The following is a 20283-nucleotide window of genomic DNA, read 5'->3' on the forward strand; positions in this document are numbered from 1 at the left end:
AATTGAGAAAATGCCATGTCCTAAAGATATTAAAGGTATAAGAAGTTTTCTTGGCCATGCTGGTTTCTAAAGGAGGTTCACTAAACATTTCTCTAAAATATCTAGGCCTCTTACTAATCTTTTGCAAAAAGATGTTCCCTTTTTTTATGATGATTGTGTAGAAGCCTTTGAAATACTCAAGAAAACCTTAATTTATGCACCTATATATTGTTCAATCACCCGAGTGTAATTTGCCTTTTAAAATTATGTGTGATGCTAGTGATTATGATATTGGTGTTGTTCAAGGTCTAAGAGTTGATAAGAAATTGAATGTTATTCATTATGCTAATAAGACTCTAGATAGTGCTCAAAGAAATTATGCAACTACTGAGAAAGAATTTTAGCAGTTGTGTTTGCATGTGATAAATTTAGACCTTATATTGTTGATTCCAAAGTTACTATTCACACCGATCATGCTGTTATTAAATATCTTATGGAAAAGAAAGATGCTAAACCTAGACTGATTAGGTGGGTTCTTTTACTTCAAAAATTGGATTTGCATATTATTGATAGAAAAGGAGCTGAAAATCCTGTGGCAGGTAATTTGTCTAGGATGGAAAATGTTCTTGATGACCCACTGCCTCTTGATGATAGTTTTCCTGATGAGCAACTAGCCGTTGTAAATGCTTCTTCTCGTAATAGTCCTTGATATGAAGACTATGCTAACTACATTGTTGCTAAATATATACCACCTAGTTACACCTACCAAGAAAAGAAAAAGTTCTTCTTTGATTTAAGACATTACTTTTGGGATTACCCATATTTATATAAAGGAGTTATTAAACGTTGTGTACCTGGGCATGAACAGGAACAAATCCTACGGAAGTGTCACTCCGAGGCATACGGAGGACACCATGCGGAAGACAGAACTGCACATAAGGTATTACAGTCTGGTTTTTATTGGCCTACTCTCTTTAAAGATGCATGTAAGTTTGCGAAAAGTCCATTCTGCACCCGAGCTCATATGCACCCGCATGAACAGTAAAATCGAAAAAAAATCGAAAAACATTCAAAAAATTCCAATTTTTTTTTGAGAGAAACATTGACAAAAGTTCTAAGTGCCTGCAAAAATTCATCACGAAATCACATTCCTGTAAGGTGTGGCAAAAAAAAACAAATTCAGTGCTTCAAAATGCGTTTGAAAGTAGCTTTTTCAGAGTACTATTTTTGTTTTTTTGCCACGCCTTCTAGGAATGTGATTCAATGACGAATTTTTGCAGGCACTTAGAACTTTTGTCAACGTTTCTCTCAAAAAAAATTGGAATTTTTTGAATTTTTTTCGATTTTTTTTATTTTACTTTTCGTGCGGGAGCATATGAGCTCGGGTGCAGATTAGCCGCGTCCGTAAGTTTGTCCTTTCTTGTGATGAATGTCAAAGAATAGGTAATATTGGTAGACATCGGGAAATGCCTATGAACTATTCACTTGTTATTGAACCGTTTGATGTTTGCGGTTTTGATTTTAATGGACCTTTTCCTTCCTTTAATGAGTACACTCATGTTTTAGTTGTTATTTAAGTTACTAAATGATGAGTGATACTTTTACATTCATTTCACCTTTGTTTAAATCGAGAGATTTCAATCAAAAGAGATATTTGCTCCGATATTGATACTAATGACTAATCAATCGTCCCACCCGCGTCGGATTTTCCGGTAAAAAACGTCCACTCCTTTGCTTTTTTTTTCCTCCTCAAATTGTTCCCGTGCCCCGCTAGATCTCATCTCATCCATCCTGTCTCTCCCGGTACGAGCACTCCAGCGCCGCCACCGCGCACTGCACCACTCCATCGACCGAGCACAAGTATTATGCTCCTCCGTCCTCCTCCCTCACGCGCGCGTGTACGCTCCTCCCATCTCACATGTGTCGGCGCCCTTACTTGCCCCACCCGCCGGTCTGGTCCACCTTCCCCTCCACATCTACTTTCCCACCACGGCTGCAGGAATTCTCCTCTTCTCGTACATGCATGTTTGTTGTTGAGCCGAAGCCTCTCGATTTTACCATCTGCTATAGTGTTCGGTTGTGATTTTATTTCCTGGATCAGCACATGTTGTTCCATGCTCTCGGGGACGCCAGGCTGTTGCGGCGGGGACTTTGCACCGTGTGCGTCCACGCCGACGACCCGCACCGCTGTGACGTGATCGCCACCTGGCTCCGGTATGAGCGTCGCGGTACGAGCGCCACCTGGCTTGGTCTGTGTCGACTTGCTCGGTGGACGCCGTTCGGCCCCTCAGGACGCTGAAAAGGCGCCGTCAGGGGCCGAACCGGCATTTGCTTTCGGCGTGGGGGCGATTGTTCCCAGTCGTCGCCCCCAGTTCGCCCCCAAAATCGCGCAAACTCGACGATCTGATACGAATCTGGCACAAACCCAGTGATTTTTCATTGAAATTTATACAAAAACAGATAAACATACAAGCTACACCTAAAACTACGCCTAGCCCTACTACGCCGCGGCCGCCGCCCGCCTTCTACATGCCGAGGAGCCTGTAGAACTGGGTGTAGTCACCGCAGCCGTCGTCGTCGTCGTCGCCGCCTTGCGCCCAGCCGCCGCCATCCCAACTGCACCCCTGACCAGGGTCGCCGACGCGCGGAGAGTTGGACGGCCCGGGCTTGTCCTCCTCATCGCTATCGAGGACGACAATGCCGCCCTCCTCGCGTCTGTAGCACCGGGCATTGATCTTCGCGTACGCCCGGCGCTGGCGCACCACCTGCTCGCGGACGTAGTCCGCCTTCGCCTACTTGAGGGCGGTCTCCTCGTCGGCGACCATCTCCACGTGCTCCGGCTTCACGGGGAGCAAACCCGGCTCGGTCTTCGGCCGGACTAGGCGGAGGGAACGCGGGGAGGGGCGGCCGCCCTCGTTGATGACGAGGGCGTCGCTACCGGTGCGGCGCCCAAGCGGCGTCTCCTGCGGCCCCGGCTTGACAGGGCGGAGCGCCGGCGAGCCGGAGGAGAGCGAGCCGGAGTCCGACGATGAGGTGGTCCCCGCCTCCATTCGTCGCGGCGTCCAGGAGCTGCCACGGCGGCGAGAGATTGACGGGCGCGGCGGGTACTCGAGGCGCGGCGTGTTGCTGGTCTCGATGTGATCGAGGACGGCCTCGAGGGTGCGGCCGGCATGCCCCACCACTCGCGCCACCCGTCGGCGTTGAGGTGGACGCGGGGGATGATGCCGTTGGCGGAGGCGATCTGGTCTTCACGGCGGCGCTCGAAGTACATTGTCCATAATGTGTGGCTGTCGGCAGCGTACCTCGACTCGTTCCGCTGCACCTCCGTCAGCGACGAGCGGATGCGGGCGATCTCGGCCTGTCGTTCAGCCCCGGTGGGCACCGGTGGTACCGGGACGCCGTCGGCGCTCAACTTCCACGAGCCCGACATCCGTATGTCTGGGGCGCCGGATAGTCGGCCTCGTAGAGGAGGCGCACCTCGTCCTCGTGGAGATGGCGCCACCCGAAGCCGTTCGCCGCTGCGGAGTCGCCGGGGTACCGCTCAACCATTGCTCGTCAGCGGGGAAAGATGGGGGGAGAGGTGGCTTCTGTGGGGAGACAAGGCGAGAGAAGGAGAGTTGTGGCGACTGTGGCGTTCATCGGCGGGGAGGTCAGCTTTTATAGCCGAAGCGGGGCGGTGAGAATCTGCATGTCGGACGACGCGTGGCGGGAGCGGGCGGGGCGCGCGTCGCGGCGCCTTCACTGCCCCGCCTGTGAGGCATCAATGGAGGCTGACCGGCGCGGTAGCCTTGGCATTGATTCCCGTGGGAACTAAGGCGTTGAGGACGACGAAGCGGCGTGTCGCTGACTCGGCAGGCCCATTCCCGTTTGCGCCAAAATCGCTTTCCCCGACGCCCCCCAGCGCGTCGGGTTTGGCCTGGGTCCGCCGGCGCCAGTTTCGGCGAAAGCGGCGAAAAACGTGCTCCTAAGGCGCGACTGGGCCGTTTTTAGGCGCCGACGGCAAAAAATGGCCTGGGGGGCCTGTTGGGGGCGCGGCTGGAGATGCTCTTAGGGACTCCATGCTGCGTGGTGCTGATCAAACTGTTACGGTCCCAGTTACGTGTTGAACTTGATGGTGCTCAACAACTTCATGTTGTTTATGTTACAATGTACAAACAGGTATTGTGAGCTACTGATTTCCTCTTTGTACATACATGAACCTGGGCGGAAGTCAAGGCATATGCAACTATTTCCAATATTCTTTTTTTAGGAGATTATTTCCAATGTTCTGTTGGTTAACTAACAGTGGAGAAATAGTTCACTTCATATATCTTACTTGTCAAAAAGGTATTCCTTGTGCTTTCTAGAGAGGAATTTAAATAAATGTGTCTTGGACTATGTGGTGATTATGTTGGGCTCAAATGAGAGTATTGTACTTCATCAAGCAAAAGAGGGAAAGAGAAAAAAAGTTAAAAGCAAGAGAACAACTAGTGACAGACTATACCATCTGTAATTCATGTAGCCATCGATCATATAATTAGATTTGTGTGATGCAAGGAAGACTGTTAAGGAGACACGATGACTGCAGATGAGGAAAGAATCCGGATTTGTTGCTATATCCATGGAAAACATGTGTCATCTCTTTTCGGAAGATCGTCGAATTGGTAATTATTGAATCAGATGTTTGATTTCTGTATCTGCTTTTTTTTTACATTTGTTTGATCAATTTATATGCATTCTTTTGTTGTTGAAAGATTTGGTGGCAAAAGGCTGAATAGAAAGGGCTTGTGGTCTTGCTCTAAACAAGGTGGAAATACATTCACGCTAGAGAAGAGATTCGTTGAGGAGAACCCAAAAATATATGACATGACCATTGGAATATGGTGACCCCGTTGCAACGCACGGCCAATTACCTAGTCACAGAAAAAAAATGTGGAGGCCTTGGAGAAAGAGGTCGACATCCTGAATACCAGTGTTGTCAATACTCGTGGGAACTGCTATGAACTATCGAAGCTGCTTGGTCCAGCGATGCGCGCCGCAGAAGAAAAGACCAACGCAATTGAGGCTTCAGTTGAATTCTGCTTATCTGTTGGCATCGTGAAATTGCTCACTTTCCTCAACTTGAATCTGCTTTTCCATCCTCCAGGCCTGGTTTGAGTTTGATATTTATGACAGAAAGTCAAGGGACTAATGTGATAGCTAAGTGCTAAATCAGGTTTTAGGCCAAAGAGCTCAGTTTATCGAGCATCGTTTTAATTAACTATGAAGCTTTTTTAGTAAACAACAGAAGATGTAATGGTGCGGAATCTGAATTAAACTAGACAGCTAACTAACTGAAGGAACATGACAGCTAAGCTCGCGACTGAATTAAACACTGGAGCCCCTCTCCGGACAGGTTTCCGCACCACTGCGAGATTGTACTCCAGATGTTTACAACTCCAGCATACTCCGCATAGATTCAGGGAAGCTTACTCTCTAAAAAAGAAAAAACAGCAACAAAACAAAACATCTCCTCGTCGATCTCTTACTGATACAAGTAACGAACAACAAAATTTAGAAAGGCCTCTGCATCCAAAAAGGCGCCTCGTGAGCAGAAACCTGTCGATACTAACTTGCAAAACACCTATAGAAAAACACCAAAAAGAAAACTACAATCAGTGTACGTCAAAGCAGATATCACATGGAACCTAGAAGCACACGCAACCATCAAATAAGATAAACATGCCCCTCCACCATAAAATTTGAAGACACAGCTACATTTGCAACTACCACAGATTTATAACACAAACAAAAGAAAAGAAAAAAGGAGATGCCATCACAAGATAATAGCTAAATCATTGGCAACGAGTACTTTAGATGAATAACAATAATAACAAATCCTACACAAGCCACCAACCATGGGCATCCCCAACCTGGCCCATGCAGTTCCAAGAAATATTTGCTGGATAGACTACAAAACTTCACAGGAAGTTTCCTCACAGAACGCAAGACGGGTGTACTCTGTACACCACATTATATCAAATACAGATCGCAATATAGGTGTACAACATGGCAGCCTTGCAGAGAACTGTACCTAGGTATTGAAGTTACAGCATGAAAAGAAAAAGAAACATGCATCGCATAACCGACCTTGTTTTGAAGAGGGCAAAAACATTCTTCATTGCCTTCTTCTAGAAGACTTCTCCTGCACATCATACAAACATCAGCAATAACAACTTTCAAGCAATACTTGTTAAACCACAAACAGCAAACCCTACCCGCTAGCAACCTATGCAGGATAAGACACAATTCTGGCTGGTGCTTTTGGACAGCCACATCCACTGATATTTTCTTGCGTTCATGATCTTCAATCGCATCCTGGAAGAACAATTTTAATAACATGTGTTGTTATTTATTTTGTTTCAATCAATTAATGTACTCAGGTTTTAGTGCTTACCAATAATTTGTCTTGGTGGGTGTAGGCCCCACTCATACATTGTATGTTGTGAATTGGATCGTTTCCATCGTAATGATGTTTTTTCAGCTCCTCTGGACCTGGATCTTTTCCATCGTATTTTTCTTCTATAGCAACTTCTTCACGATACTTGTTCATAGCTTCTATGAGTCCCCCATGTGGATTAGCGTCCCATGGTAACTGCCACGTGAGGTTCCTCGCCCATTTAACAAGCTCCTCATTTTTCAGCAAATTTGGGACCTCATGAATGAAAAATATTGTCCGTATTCGACTGTCCCAAAAATACATATCATTGAGGATCTCCTCTTTTAACATTGGAAGACGGGAACTAAAAGAGAAGAAAAACGGGTCAGGAAAAGAAAATTATATCTCAAAATCCCAAGGGTCAATTATGGAGCATGAGACGTCAATTCTTTAAGACATACGTATCTGTTAACAACTCCAGTTTTGATGCCAGGCGGTCAATTATGGAGCATGAGGCATGCATATCAGCATACGTTGCTGCAACTGAAATAGCACGAAGAATATGACCTAGCCCAACCCAGTCCTGTAACTGTGCCGCCGCCAAATCCATAGCTGAAATTGCAAAACTTGTATTTACATCCAAAACTACGCCACTATTGAAATGGAGGAATTCAAAGCAGATACCAGAAAACAATAAAGACTATATACATGATGCTGCAAGAAACCCAAAACACAGTATGACCTTCTGAGGCAAATACAATGGCATTGTTTTGAAATTAAGATACTCTAATTGTCAAGCATCTGAAAGTGGAATATATTCAGAAATCACCAAATTTCAATGATCATGTAAGAGCCCATTTTGCATTACTTAAATGCAGCCAAATCATGCATTTATGACTATTGGTATTATAGATCATAAAAGGTAGAAATGGTCTGTCTGTGATTATGAGCTTGCACTATTCCTGTGGGATGAAGATTGAAAAAATCACAGAGAGCTATTCGATAATTATTATTCACAGTATCCTTTTAGTGCACAAACATCTCACCCCTATATTTCCATTTTTATAGTTCATATTATTTCTTCATCTAGTGCTGAACTCTTAGTCATGCCTGTTTTTCTTGTTTGCCAAATTACTATCCTAGATTATACATGAGGATACAAGTTGGCAAAGAGATTCTGGTCGGCTGTACAGATAGGCATGATGAACAAACAAATAAAGTATAAAAATCAAGATTTAGTCGAGTCTAAATACCTCTCTTTCGGAAATTAAAGAACTTAACTACGATAGCACCATCAGCTTTAGAATAATATATGTTATGGATTGTAAGATCCCCATGATAAAATCCATTTATCCTAAGCTCCTCAATAGCATACACCATTTGTCTGCAATGGTATTTCAAGTTACATACTAATAGTAAAAATGCAAACACATATGGAAACAAAATGAATTGTATTTTTACCTTGTAACAACTCTGAGAGATTGTGATGGGACAGCCATAGTGTAAGCCTCAAATAGATCCAACCACATCAAAAATAAAGACAATGGTCCGTCATGAGGTTCCACAAAAACAGCAAGATTTTTCTGGATCACATCAGACTTCGCCATTTCCTGTATAGCTTCAATTCGTAAAATATTCGGATGCTTTAGGTTCATGATAGATAGTAGGGGTGCATCTTCCGACTCTAGATCCAAACAGACTGTAGGCCAATCTTTTCTTTTGAGTTGAGCAGATGAAATCAGATCTGAAGGCTTATTTATTTGATAGTAAGCCACTACATCATCATCTCCTCGATTTTTGATTGCCAACCGATGTAACTCCAAAGGAATAAGTTTATCAAATTCCGTAAGTACGGGTGGTGTCATCTGACAGAAAAAACAATTTAGCATGCATCAGCTAATGTGGAATTCAACTTACAGTTCCATTACTTATGCAAAAAAAAAACAGATCTAAAATGTCTACTGTTTCATGGTTACGGACATTATTGTAAGCTTAGACTACATTATGGTCAACCAACAAACAAAATTACTACAAAGACAAGGCTATTACTGAAATTAGACTACATATCAAACAAAAACTTACGTGTGCATGAAATAAATTACGAAACTTACGTATGCACGAAATAAATTACGACAGGATAGCAATAGCACACGAAATTAGAGAATATACCATGCATCAAGCAAGGCATTGCAATTACACATCCCAAACTAACAATAAGCAATAGTAGAGAACAAATAATTTCAAAACATCAACATATGAAGTACTGAACTTTAAAGAAAAGCCAACGACGGCGGTAACTGTTGTAATAAATCATAGGTCAAATAGACAAAAAAAACATGCAAAGGTCTACTCTGTCTGGCACAACATCGATGCATGATTCGTGTATTAAGCACGTTCAAAATGTGACAGGGTCAATCAATGTGAAAATGAATCAACTTCACAAAGCAACGCAACACAAGCTGATCCATCAACTAGTAAACAGCTCATTAATTTTCAAAAGCGGTAACACTTAACAGAATATACGGATCCATTGCTGACAAGCAACTGCAGAATTATAAAAGTACTTCCAGCACAGGAAATTAACACAGCACAAATGCCAGGTCCTTCACCAATTATGTCGATCCTGATTGACACAAAGCAAATTCCGGCCCCTCAGATCACCTCTTGAGGTCACAGAAAGATACAAGCACAGGAATCCATAGAGATAGTCAAGAGAGAAAGAAAGTTTTACCTTGAGGAACAACACACGTCACGAGTTCCTTTCTTCCTGCTCTTTGGGGAAGGCAAGCTGCTGCTCCTGCTGTCGCTCGAGCCGCTCCTTCCTCTTGGAGGCCTGAAAGACATGACATTTTTTTTTAGTTTCAGAAATAAGCTAGTAATTCAGTTTCAAGATCAAACATGATGCAACAAAACATAAGATGCAACAACAACGGATACATCCGCTTACCTTCTAAGGCTGTGACACCTTGAAACCCGTCTTGGTGCCTTTGCTAGAGGACTGGGTAATGATGAACAGGATGAATCCAACCTTACTCGCCTCAATGGTGATCCCCAGCCCCTGCTACCACAAGGAGAATTAGGAACACCGCAGGGCTATCATTCAGGAAGCTTGACGAAGAGATGAACTCATTTGTAAGGTTTACAAGGCAGAATGGCATCGTAATTACACATCCCAAACTAACAATAAGCGATAGTAGAGAACAAATAATTTCAAAACATCAACATATGAAGTTCTGAACTTTAAAGAAAAGCCAACGACGGCGGTAACTGTTGTCATAAATCATAAGTCAAATAGACAACAAAAACATGCAAAGGTCTACTCTGTCTGGCACTGCATCGATGCATGATTCGTGTATTAAGCATGTTCAAAATGTGACACGATCAGTCGACGTGAAAATGTATTGACTTCACAAAGCAACGCAACACGAGCTGATCCGTCAACTAGTAAACAGCTCATCAATTTTCAGAAGCGGTAACACTTCACAGAATACCCCGATTCATTGCTGACAAACAACTGCAGAATTATAAAACTACTTCCAGCACAGGAAATTAACACAGCACAAATGCCAGGTCCTTCACCAATTATGTCGATCCTGATTGACACAAAGCAAATTCCGGCCCCTCAGATCACCTCTTGAGGTCACAGAAAGATACAAGCACAGGAATCCATAGAGATAGTCAAGAGAGAAAGAAAGTTTTACCTTGAGGAACAACACACGTCACGAGTTCCTTTCTTCCTGCTCTTTGGGGAAGGCAAGCTGCTGCTCCTGCTGTCGCTCGAGCCGCTCCTTCCTCTTGGAGGCCTGAAAGACATGACATTTTTTTTTTAGTTTCAGAAATAAGCTAGTAATTCAGTTTCAAGATCAAACATGATGCAACAAAACATAAGATGCAACAACAACGGATACATCCGCTTACCTTCTAAGGCTGTGACACCTTGAAACCCGTCTTGGTGCCTTTGCTAGAGGACTGGGTAATGATGAACAGGATGAATCCAACCTTACTCGCCTCAATGGTGATCCCCAGCCCCTGCTACCACAAGGAGAATTAGGAACACCGCAGGGCTATCATTCAGGAAGCTTGACGAAGAGATGAACTCATTTGTAAGGTTTACAAGGCAGAATGGCATCGTAATTACACATCCCAAACTAACAATAAGCGATAGTAGAGAACAAATAATTTCAAAACATCAACATATGAAGTTCTGAACTTTAAAGAAAAGCCAACGACGGCGGTAACTGTTGTCATAAATCATAAGTCAAATAGACAACAAAAACATGCAAAGGTCTACTCTGTCTGGCACTGCATCGATGCATGATTCGTGTATTAAGCATGTTCAAAATGTGACACGATCAGTCGACGTGAAAATGTATTGACTTCACAAAGCAACGCAACACGAGCTGATCCGTCAACTAGTAAACAGCTCATCAATTTTCAGAAGCGGTAACACTTCACAGAATACCCCGATTCATTGCTGACAAACAACTGCAGAATTATAAAACTACTTCCAGCACAAGCAATCAACACATAAGTCATCATCATAGAGTGTATATCAAAGTACAAATGCCAGGTCCTTCACCAATTATGTCGATCCTGATCGACTCAAAGCAAATTAATTCCAGCCCCTCGGATCACCTCTTGAGGTCACAGAAAGATACAAGCACAGGAATCCATAGAGATAGTCAAGAGAGAAAGAAAGTTTTACCTTGAGGAACAACACACGTCACGAGTTTCTTTCTTCCTGCTCTTTGGGGAAGGCAAGCTGCTGCTCCTGCTGTCGCTCGAGCCGCTCCTTCCTCTTGCAGGCCTGAAAGACATGTCATTTTTTTTTTAGTTTTAGAAATAAGCTAGAAATTCAGTTTCAAGATCAAACATGATGCAACAGAACATAAGACACCTTGAAACCCGTCTTGGTGCCTTCCTTGGAGGACAGATTAATGAAGAACAGGATGAATCCAACCTTCTTCGCCTCAATGGTTGTCCCAGCCCCTGCTACCACAAGGAGAATTAGGAACACCGCAGGGCTATCATTCGGGAAGCTGGACAAAGAGATGAACTCCTTTGGAAGAATGTCATTACCTAGGATACGAGGAGGAACTAATCTGGGAGGGGAGTGGAGGAGGAGGGGTGGTGGCCTTGTCGGAGGATCTCTCAACCTCTTTGGAGGAGGGGGCCTGCTTCCAAAAGCAAGAAAAACACAATTAATGTGGTTACCCAAAATCGACACATGGAGGCTGCTGAATTGAAGAAAAAATACAGTCAGAGGGAGGCGGATGAGGAGGAGAACTTATGGACTTACCCTTATCGTTGCCGATGAGCAGGCGCCTCCGGGTCACGCCGCCGTCAGGGCGGGGGGAAGGTCCGTACCGCAGCGTCAGCGGCGCCGTCGTTCACCAAGACGGATGGGGGTGGCGGGGCAGGACCGGCCGAGACGCTGGCGAGGGAGTCGGAGGGGGAGAGCAGGTCGGAGCGCGGCGTCGGCGGCCAAAAAGGGGGAGGGCAGGTCGAAGGCGGCGTCGGCGGCCAAAACCCTAACGTCGGCGACGAAATGGAGGAGGGCGCGTCCCGCTATCCCAAAACCCTCGCGTCCCGCTCGCGGCGCTCCCTATGTAGGAGGAGCCGCCGAAAACCCTGCCGCCCGTGGGCCGTGGGCACGCCTCCTGCAATCTATGATGGGCCGGCCCGGTAAGGCCCGGCCTGTTTCATTTCTTTTTCTGCTCATTTCTTTGCTTCTCTGTTTCTTTTTTTCTTTTTCTTTGTTTTCCTTTCTCGCTTGTTTTTTCAATTCATTTTATCTGTGTACTATCGTTTTTTGTTTTTTTATTAATTTTTATAGGGTTTCCTTTTCCACTCTTCGCTTTAATATCTCTCCCACAGATACACATGAATATATTTCACAGTATGTAAATACTTCTCTTAATATTTTAGTTTAATCAATATTAATTTTAATTTTAACTTCTCTTAAAATCAGGGCTTCACCGATTTGGTTTTGTACAAGCTTTCCTCAGGAAAAAGATAGTAACATACTGTATTTAGCAATACTGTCATTTGAAGGACAACATTTTCTAATGTACCAAACAGAGTCTATCTAAAAGAAATATATCTTTTCATGCTCCTACTGTTCATACCTATACTCCTGACCTCACCAGGGTATTGAGGGGAGAAGATCAAAACACTCTTCACCTGTGTACTACTGCAGGACAGGTCATAAGCATAGCAGAGCCAAAAACATTCTCGCGTTTATTTGGTATTTCAATCCAGAACTGGAGCTCAATTTTGCTCTTTCTTCCAAAAAAATAAATAAATATTACAACACTACCTAGAGAATACGGTAGACGGTGAAACCATTATACACACACGTCCCAGAAGGAACCAGCAGCAAGGCTCTAGACTCCCTTCCTTCTCTTATCTTGTGACGATGGCCTGTGGCAACTAGCATCTCTCCAAGATCTTGTAGAGTTTGTCTAGAGAGGCAACCTGAATAACAGGTTAAAAAACAGCTCGATATCAGTATACACATCATCTGTAAAAAGGTAATTTGTGCAGCTTCTAGTGGTTGCAATTGAAGTCGTGCCTCTTTTTTTTTTAATGACTAGTTGTCGAAACAAAACCGGGTAACCTACTGGGAACAACGACCCATGCATGTGGTTTGGTGATTCTTCAGGAAATTATTACTACTACTTTGGTTGGTGCTTGGCAACTTTCTAAGCAGTGCAATTTCAATGCTTGTGCAAGAAAGGGTAATGCATGGACAGATAACTTCTAGACATGCATTTCAGGAATTCTAGTGCTAGCATTGGGCATTCCATGGACAGGAGTGCAGTTTACTAGTTAACACTTGCGTCTTCAACGGGGATCAAACGGGGATCAACCCTCTGTCCCCTTGCTGGACAAGAAAATGAGAGCCGAGGCAGCGCTCTGGGGCTGTTGCTCTTCGCTTGGTGATCCCAAACACCTGGGATATCCAATTAAATCATTGCAACACAAACTGTAAACCACCTCCTATGAGGCCTGTAACTTTTATCCCCCCTTTTCAATGAAAAGAAACGCAAAGTCTTTGCATTTTCTCAAAGAAGAAAATCTAGATTTTACAAGTCCAGAGCATAAGTAGAAGACTGAAGCACATATAACTACCGAACATAAAGCAGAACTGAACCAACGTTAGGAGAGGACCTGAGCAAACGTCCCATCTGCCGCGATCGACTTCGGAGGCTTGAGGAAAAGCCGCATGGACGGAAACAAGACGTGCTGGATGGTCCACTCACGTTGAGCCCATGCGGCTTCTGCTTCCGCAAGCAGCTCTTGATCAATGTCGTCTTCATCTGTAATGAAATGTATATTTAGCCCCAATGGCAATTAACTCTAAATGACTAATACAATGCAATTGGCTCCATCGAATATCACTGTACGCCAACGATGTCATGCTTTTCTGTCATGCCACCGAGAGCGATGTGACCGGCTGCATTGGCTCTGGTTCTCTCACACAGACCCAAAGCGTGCATGGCAGGGGCTTGACCTTAAGTTCTCCACCAATGAGCGCGCACTGTTTTTCGGCATCTACCTACATGACCATTGGGAATAGATTGACTGCCCTATTTTGGGAGGATCATTGGCTTAATGGGCAGTCCGTTTGCGAGCTTATGTCCATGCTCTACAGCTGCATCCCCAAGCGTCGGCGCAAGGCCAGAACGGTGGCGGATGGGCTTCATGGCAACACCTGGGCACGCGACATACATGGCGTCCTTGGCACCCACGAGATCGGCAGTACCTGCAGCTATGGCAGAATGTGCAGCGCACCACACTTTCTAACGCCCCGACCAGCTGATCTGGAAATGGTCCGCGAGTGGCACCTACTCTGTGCAATCCTGCTATGCGGCAACCTTCCAAGGATCAACGTACTGTTACTCCTGGAAGCTGATCGGGAAGAGTTGGCCGCCGCCTCGGGTCAAAATTTTCCACTGGCTGGCCAACCTGGACCGCTGATCGACTGGCTCGCCACGGTCTGCAGCATCACCCACAATACCTCATTTGTGACCAAGCACCGGAAACGCTCCAGCACTTGCTGCTGAACTGCCCCTTCGCCCGGCAAGCCTGGCACGAGGCCCTGGCTTGGCTCCGCATCCGGCGCCGACGCGCAATCAGGAGCCCACCCTCATGGACTGGTGGCTGCACGCCAAGGGAAAACACGCCGCTAATGCAAAGCAAGGCCCTGCAATCTGTCGTGCTACTTGTGGCTTGGATGGTCTGGAAGTATAGGAACAGCTGTGTCTTCAAGAATGCGATGCCGTCCATTGACATGCTAGTTGATAGGATCAAGGAGGAAGAAGTCTGCTTCTGGGCAAAGGCTGGGGCAATTGGGCTCAGAATGGTGCTGCCCCCTTCATGGGATGTGCACTGCTGTACTGTATTTCGAACGTCCTAGGACGCCTGTAACTGACTTCCCACCTTTTCAATGAAAAGAAACGCCTCGAGAGAAAAAAAAACTACTGTAGCATCATCTGTAATGGATATTTCTTTAGTATGTCGATTTTAGTGTCATGTTATCTCTGTGTTAATGGGTAGTAAAGTGGCAGAAACTACAGATTCAGTTAACTACTAGGGTGTAACACTAAGCATATATGTTCTTTGTGCACTTTAACGGTATATATATAACTATAGGATACGGATACCCAACAAGCTCACCTGTACTACCAGCCTGTTCAGCAGTTTCCATGCAATCTTTATTTTTCTTTTGTAACTGAATGCCTTTGCCAGATGGATTTGGAACGATGGGAGGATGAAGTGCATAGGAGTTTCCAATAGCAGCTGCTGCCGTTCTGAAGCACTCTTTCTTAACGTCCCAGGAAATCTATTTGGTAATTACTAAAATTCAGAACTGACAGTTTGCATAACTGAAGTACAATCTAAAACAAAATATGTCATCAAGCAACAACTCCCAGAAATGAAATTAAACAACTTAAAATATAAAATAAGAAACACAAGTTACTTCCGGACAGCTAGCTGCCATGTCTACATGAAACACCAAAATTAAAATTTGAACATGGTATAAGCCTGAAAACCTACTTGACATCGCCTCAGCATGGGAATGGATAATCAAATATCATGACCAAACTTAAAATACCATATGTAATGAACGTGATAGCATAATAAAAGGAAACCTACATCATTTACTAGAGTCAACATGAACTCTGGAAGGCGATCCATATCAGGGGTGTACTGATCAAGTAAAACAGGAAGTCTGGCCAGGTTGCCATCTTGATCGATGTGAATAGAGAAGTACTCATTAATCATCTCAGCATTTTCTTTCAGTATCTCAGTGTTCACCTGCAAACAAGTACTATCTTCATCAACAAAGCGATGCTACAGGAATTAAACGATCGAGACATACTGCCGCAGCACAAGAATCAAGAAACAAAAACAATATGCAGGTGGAAAAATAAAAAACTTACATCTGCTCTATCACCTACAAGATCAACTAAGACTCGAGGAATTAAGAAAATAGCTTACTTCTGCAATTTCTAGTTTGTCCTTCTAGTTTACATCACTCATTGATTTGTCATCTTTCAGTGCCATTGTCAGCAACTCCAGAAGCGGAGCTGGTTCACTGAGCTGTATAGCATTGAAGTTCCCAAAACGGCACAAGGATTGCTGGTACATGAGTTCTTTGCTGAATCATCAATATCACATTGTACAGAAAAGAAAACAATGCAATATTTGGAAGAGGTGTGTCATGGTGTTCTCACGGCAGATGCCATGGGGCTCCTGGGAGGTCTTATACTTGGGCCTCCCATGTTACAAAATATATGAGAGAGGGGCCGGCCCCGGCTGCCAGCGCCTCTGGCCTCCAGTGGGGCCTGCCAGCTGCGGGGTACTACTGGCTGTGGGTCCCGCCGCCTGCGGGGCCCGCCGGCTGCTTGTCACTGTGGCGCGTAGGTCATGGCGTCACGGAGTGGTTGACGCAATGCTTCTAAAGTGTCGGGACATCCGGGAGTTGGTCGCCTCGATCAGCGGTACCGATGGAAAGCTCCGTGGCTCCGTCGAGCAGGCGCACGCGTGCCTCCTCAAGCTCGGCCGCGGCAGCAGCGGGGTCGGTGTTGGGCACGATGGGAGTGCGCAGGTTCTAAACCGCCGCGTGCGACGGGTTCACCCGGCTGGCGCGGCCGCCGGCCGCGGCAGTTGCGGCTGGAGCCGGTGGTCAGCACATCCACGCGAGTGCAGAGGTCCGTGACGTCATCGGAGACGCCGCAGCCGCTTGGGAGCGGCGGGTCGACGAAGGTGAGCACCTGCTAGGGTACTTGTCGGGGACGAGAGCGACATAGACATGGAGCTCGCCAAAGGGGACAATGGAGCCGCTTGCGGGGGAGGCGGCGTCGGCGAAGCGCGCTGCATCATCGTCAGCACCGTCGAACGCATCGAGACTGCTGACTAGGCCGTGCACTATGCGCTCGCTAGAGGGAGTGAAGGGTCTCGTCCAGAACGTGACTCTAGCCGGAGCCACGTCAGGCCCCACGGTGGGCACCAACTGTCATGGTGTTCTCACAGATGCCATGGGATGGCTTATCGAGGGTGGTTGGGGCCAATGAGCACCGGTGGCATCCGAACGCGAGATTAGGCACAAGCACTGTGAACAGAGACGTACTCAGGTTCAAGGCCCTCCGAGGGAGGTAATACCCGTAGTCCTGCAAGGATCACTATGGAGATCACAAGGAATACACGGTTGCTCCTGGAGCTGTTTGGGTGGCTCCTGGGAGGTCTTATACTTGGGCCTCCTAGGTTACAAAATATCTGAGAGAGGGGCGGGATCTGGCTGCCGGCGTCTCTAGCCTTTGGTGGGGCCCACTGACTACAGGGTACTATTGGCCATGGGGCCTGCCGAATGCAGGGCCCGCCGGCTGCTTGTCACTGTGGCGCATAGGCCGTGACATCACGGAGTGGTTGACGCGATGCGTGTATAGTGCCGCGCAGTCCGGGAGTTGGTCGCCTCGGTCAGCAATACCAACGGCACTATAGCCACGCTCTCCACGATGTGGGGGTCACCTCGCCCTGTTGCTGGCACGGATGGATGGGACGGGCGCTGACCCAGTCGGCCCGGCCAGGGAACGCGCCCAGACGGCCATGAGGGTGTCGAGCCGACCCGATGTTTTGAAATGTTGTCTTGTATCTCTGAGCCTACCCGAGGGGTCATCCCCCCGACAGTAGTCCCCGAAGCTGTTGAGGTCCTGTGCCCTTGGGCGAAGGGCCTCCACAGGTTTCCCCCAAAAGGTGAGTTGTAGAAGGCAGTTCGTAGATCTTTGGGAGCGCTGGTGTAAGTGCATCTATTGCCACCCCTAGTTGGTTTTGGAGTATTGACGACAAAGTTGGTTGAGGGACTAATGCGTTTGTGAGAATTGCAGGATAACGCAGGTAGTGTCCCTCAATGATTCGGTTTACCTACCGGAGATGACCCCTAAAAATGTATGAAGACATTGAAGACAATGGTGGTACGAGAAGATATTCATATTGAAGACTATGACATGAGAAGACATTGCGTGAAGACTATGGAGCGCGAAGACTGTGTGGATTCGTTGCTTCCTTTTCTTCTTTGTTGAGTCATAGGAACCACCGTACTGTTAAGTGGGGTCCAAGTGAACTAAGTCAGAGTGACTGAAGTGATGCTCAAACCAAATCCTATGTCTTCGAGCGAAGACAATGAGAGCAAATCTTATCCAGAGCTGGATGAGTCAGTTTTGCTTGTAGCCCAAGTAAAGTTGCCGTGTGTGTTTGAAATCTGACCGTTGGAACACGTGTCAGTTCCTTAGTGACCCAGGGTCATTTTGGACAAATCAGGTCGGGTTGCCTTGTGGCTATAAATAGCCCACCCCCTACACCATAAATTGGTGGCTGCTCAGAGTTAGTATACGGCTTTTGTCGTTTGAGAGCAATCCACCTCGAAGCATTTGAGAGAAATCCTTGCGAGGACAAAGCCCAAACACCCAGAGCCAAAGAGTGTTAGGCATCACTGAAGTCTTTCTGTCTGTGTGACCTGAAGACTTATTACACTTGAGGACTGTGTATCCTCCAGCCGGTTAGGCGTCTCGTTCTGAGCATCCAAGAGTCATTGTGGATTGCCGGGTGAACGGAGTCTGTAAAGGTTCGGAAGTCTACCTTGAAGACTTACCAGAGTGATTGGGCGAGGACTGGGTGTCCTTAGCTCAAGGGGAATAAGGTGAAGACACGGTCTTCTGAGTTGAATCTCAGCCTCCCTAACCAGACGTACAGTTGTCACAGCAACTGGAACTGATCCAACAAATCCTGTGTCTTCAACAAGTGACTAGTTCTATCTCTTCCCTCCTTTACTTTGAGTTTGTCTTCTTGAAGTCATTGCTTATCTGTCTTATCTGATTGACTTCATTGCTTGACTACTATTGTTGATTGGCTTCATACTATCTTCCATCCTGATCCTACTACCTAGCTGCTATTAGTCTTCGTACGATAACGCTATTGCATACTTGACTATGGCTTGCTTGTTGTAGTCTATCTTCCGCTGCATATCAATTAGGTTATTTCTATTGTTTGTCTTTGAAACTTCCAAGTTTTGAAGACTTTCATAAAAATCGCCTATTCACCCCCCCTCTAGTCGATAACTAGCAGTTTCAGCTGGCCTAGCTGGCGACAGCTTCCCAGCCAAAGGTCGGCCAAGCGCCACGAACACGCGTCGCTAGGCTGCACGTGGCACGCCGCTAGCCCGCGTCAGCCTGAAGCTAGCAGCCTAGCCGGTGAACGCCCAGCCGACGTGACGACCAGCGCACGCCGCAAGCCAGTGGTGTGCCACGTGCAGCCTAGCGAAGGGCCTAGCCCTGCCAGGCCACACGTGACAGGACGCCGCCGCAGGCCACGCCCACCATGCCGCAGCCTTGGCCCTTGCGTTGGATCCATTGTGGCCAACCCCAAAGGTTACGCTTCTGCCGTGCATTAATGCACCCGTGTATCGTAGGGTAGTGGGGATATTGGGTGCAAACGATCCCACTACCCCATGTCCCCCTCAGGTTTTAAATGGAGGGGGAGGGGGAGCGGCCGAGGCACTCTCCACTCTGCTACAACACGCTCTAACCCCCTCGCTTCGTCTTCTTCCTTGTGCACGCCCGCAGAGCTTCATCGCCACGCCACTCGGCCCCGTCGCCGTTCCGTCGTGCACACGCGTCCCACTGGGTAACTTCAGAGGTCTCCCCCGCGCCTTCGATCCGCATCCGCGCCGGTGTCCCTGCCCCATACGGACATGGCGGGACCGAAAGGCTCATGGTAGAAGGCTTGGTGGTCACCGAGGACGACATCCAGTAGTTACGCCAGGCGCGAAAGATCCCACCGGCAGAGAGGGTGGCCGCCCACGCCGCCGGGAGCGAGATCGTTCCAGAGCCACGGGAAGGCGAGCACGTGGTGTTCGCCACACACTTCTCCCGCGGCTTCGGCCTCCCCACGAGACCCTTCTTCCGGCGCTTCCTCACCTTCTTCGGGTTGCAGCCGCATCACCTCAGCGCTAACTCCATCCTGCAGCTCGCCGCATTCGTGGTCTTCTATGAGCGGTACCTTGGCGTCTTGCTGTCAACGAACCTTTGGGGCCGGCTGTTCTTCCTCCCGCTCGGACGGTTGGCGGCGTGATGACCGCCTGCGGGGCAGCCTTCATCTACGTCCGGCCGGCTGGCGGCTTCCTGAAGCTGCCCCTAGTCGAGTTGGCCAAGAAATGGCAGCGAACTTTTTTCTACGTGAAGAATGTCGACCCGGCCGCCGAGGGCATCAACCTGCCCTTCTTCGACAAGGCCCCACCGGTTGCGAGGTAGAACTGGGGCCACGATCCGAAGCAGACGAATCAGGTGGTAAACGCCATCTGCAAGCGGTTGAAGCATAGAAGCAGATGCTGGACCAGGAGCACA

General features: G+C 47.0%; 1 protein-coding gene and 1 pseudogene across 1 annotated transcript; both read right to left on the minus strand.

Annotated features, from left to right (window-relative positions):
- Positions 1–5482: 5482 nt before the first annotated feature.
- Positions 5483–20283, minus strand: part of LOC123067990 (uncharacterized) — a 33563-nt pseudogene continuing 18762 nt past the window's right edge.
- LOC123072618 (DNA mismatch repair protein MLH1) lies at positions 12598–17819 on the minus strand. The gene is made up of 5 exons (XM_044496207.1): positions 15884–17819; positions 15539–15700; positions 15059–15224; positions 13550–13698; positions 12598–12853 (listed from the first exon to the last, which is right to left on the minus strand). The coding sequence occupies exons 2-5, from the start codon at positions 15665–15667 to the stop codon at positions 12809–12811; spliced, it is 489 nt and encodes a 162-aa protein (XP_044352142.1). The 5' UTR covers positions 15668–15700; positions 15884–17819; the 3' UTR covers positions 12598–12808.

Source organism: Triticum aestivum, chromosome 3B (assembly GCF_018294505.1).
Source record: "Triticum aestivum cultivar Chinese Spring chromosome 3B, IWGSC CS RefSeq v2.1, whole genome shotgun sequence".
Lineage (NCBI taxonomy): Eukaryota > Viridiplantae > Streptophyta > Magnoliopsida > Poales > Poaceae > Triticum > Triticum aestivum.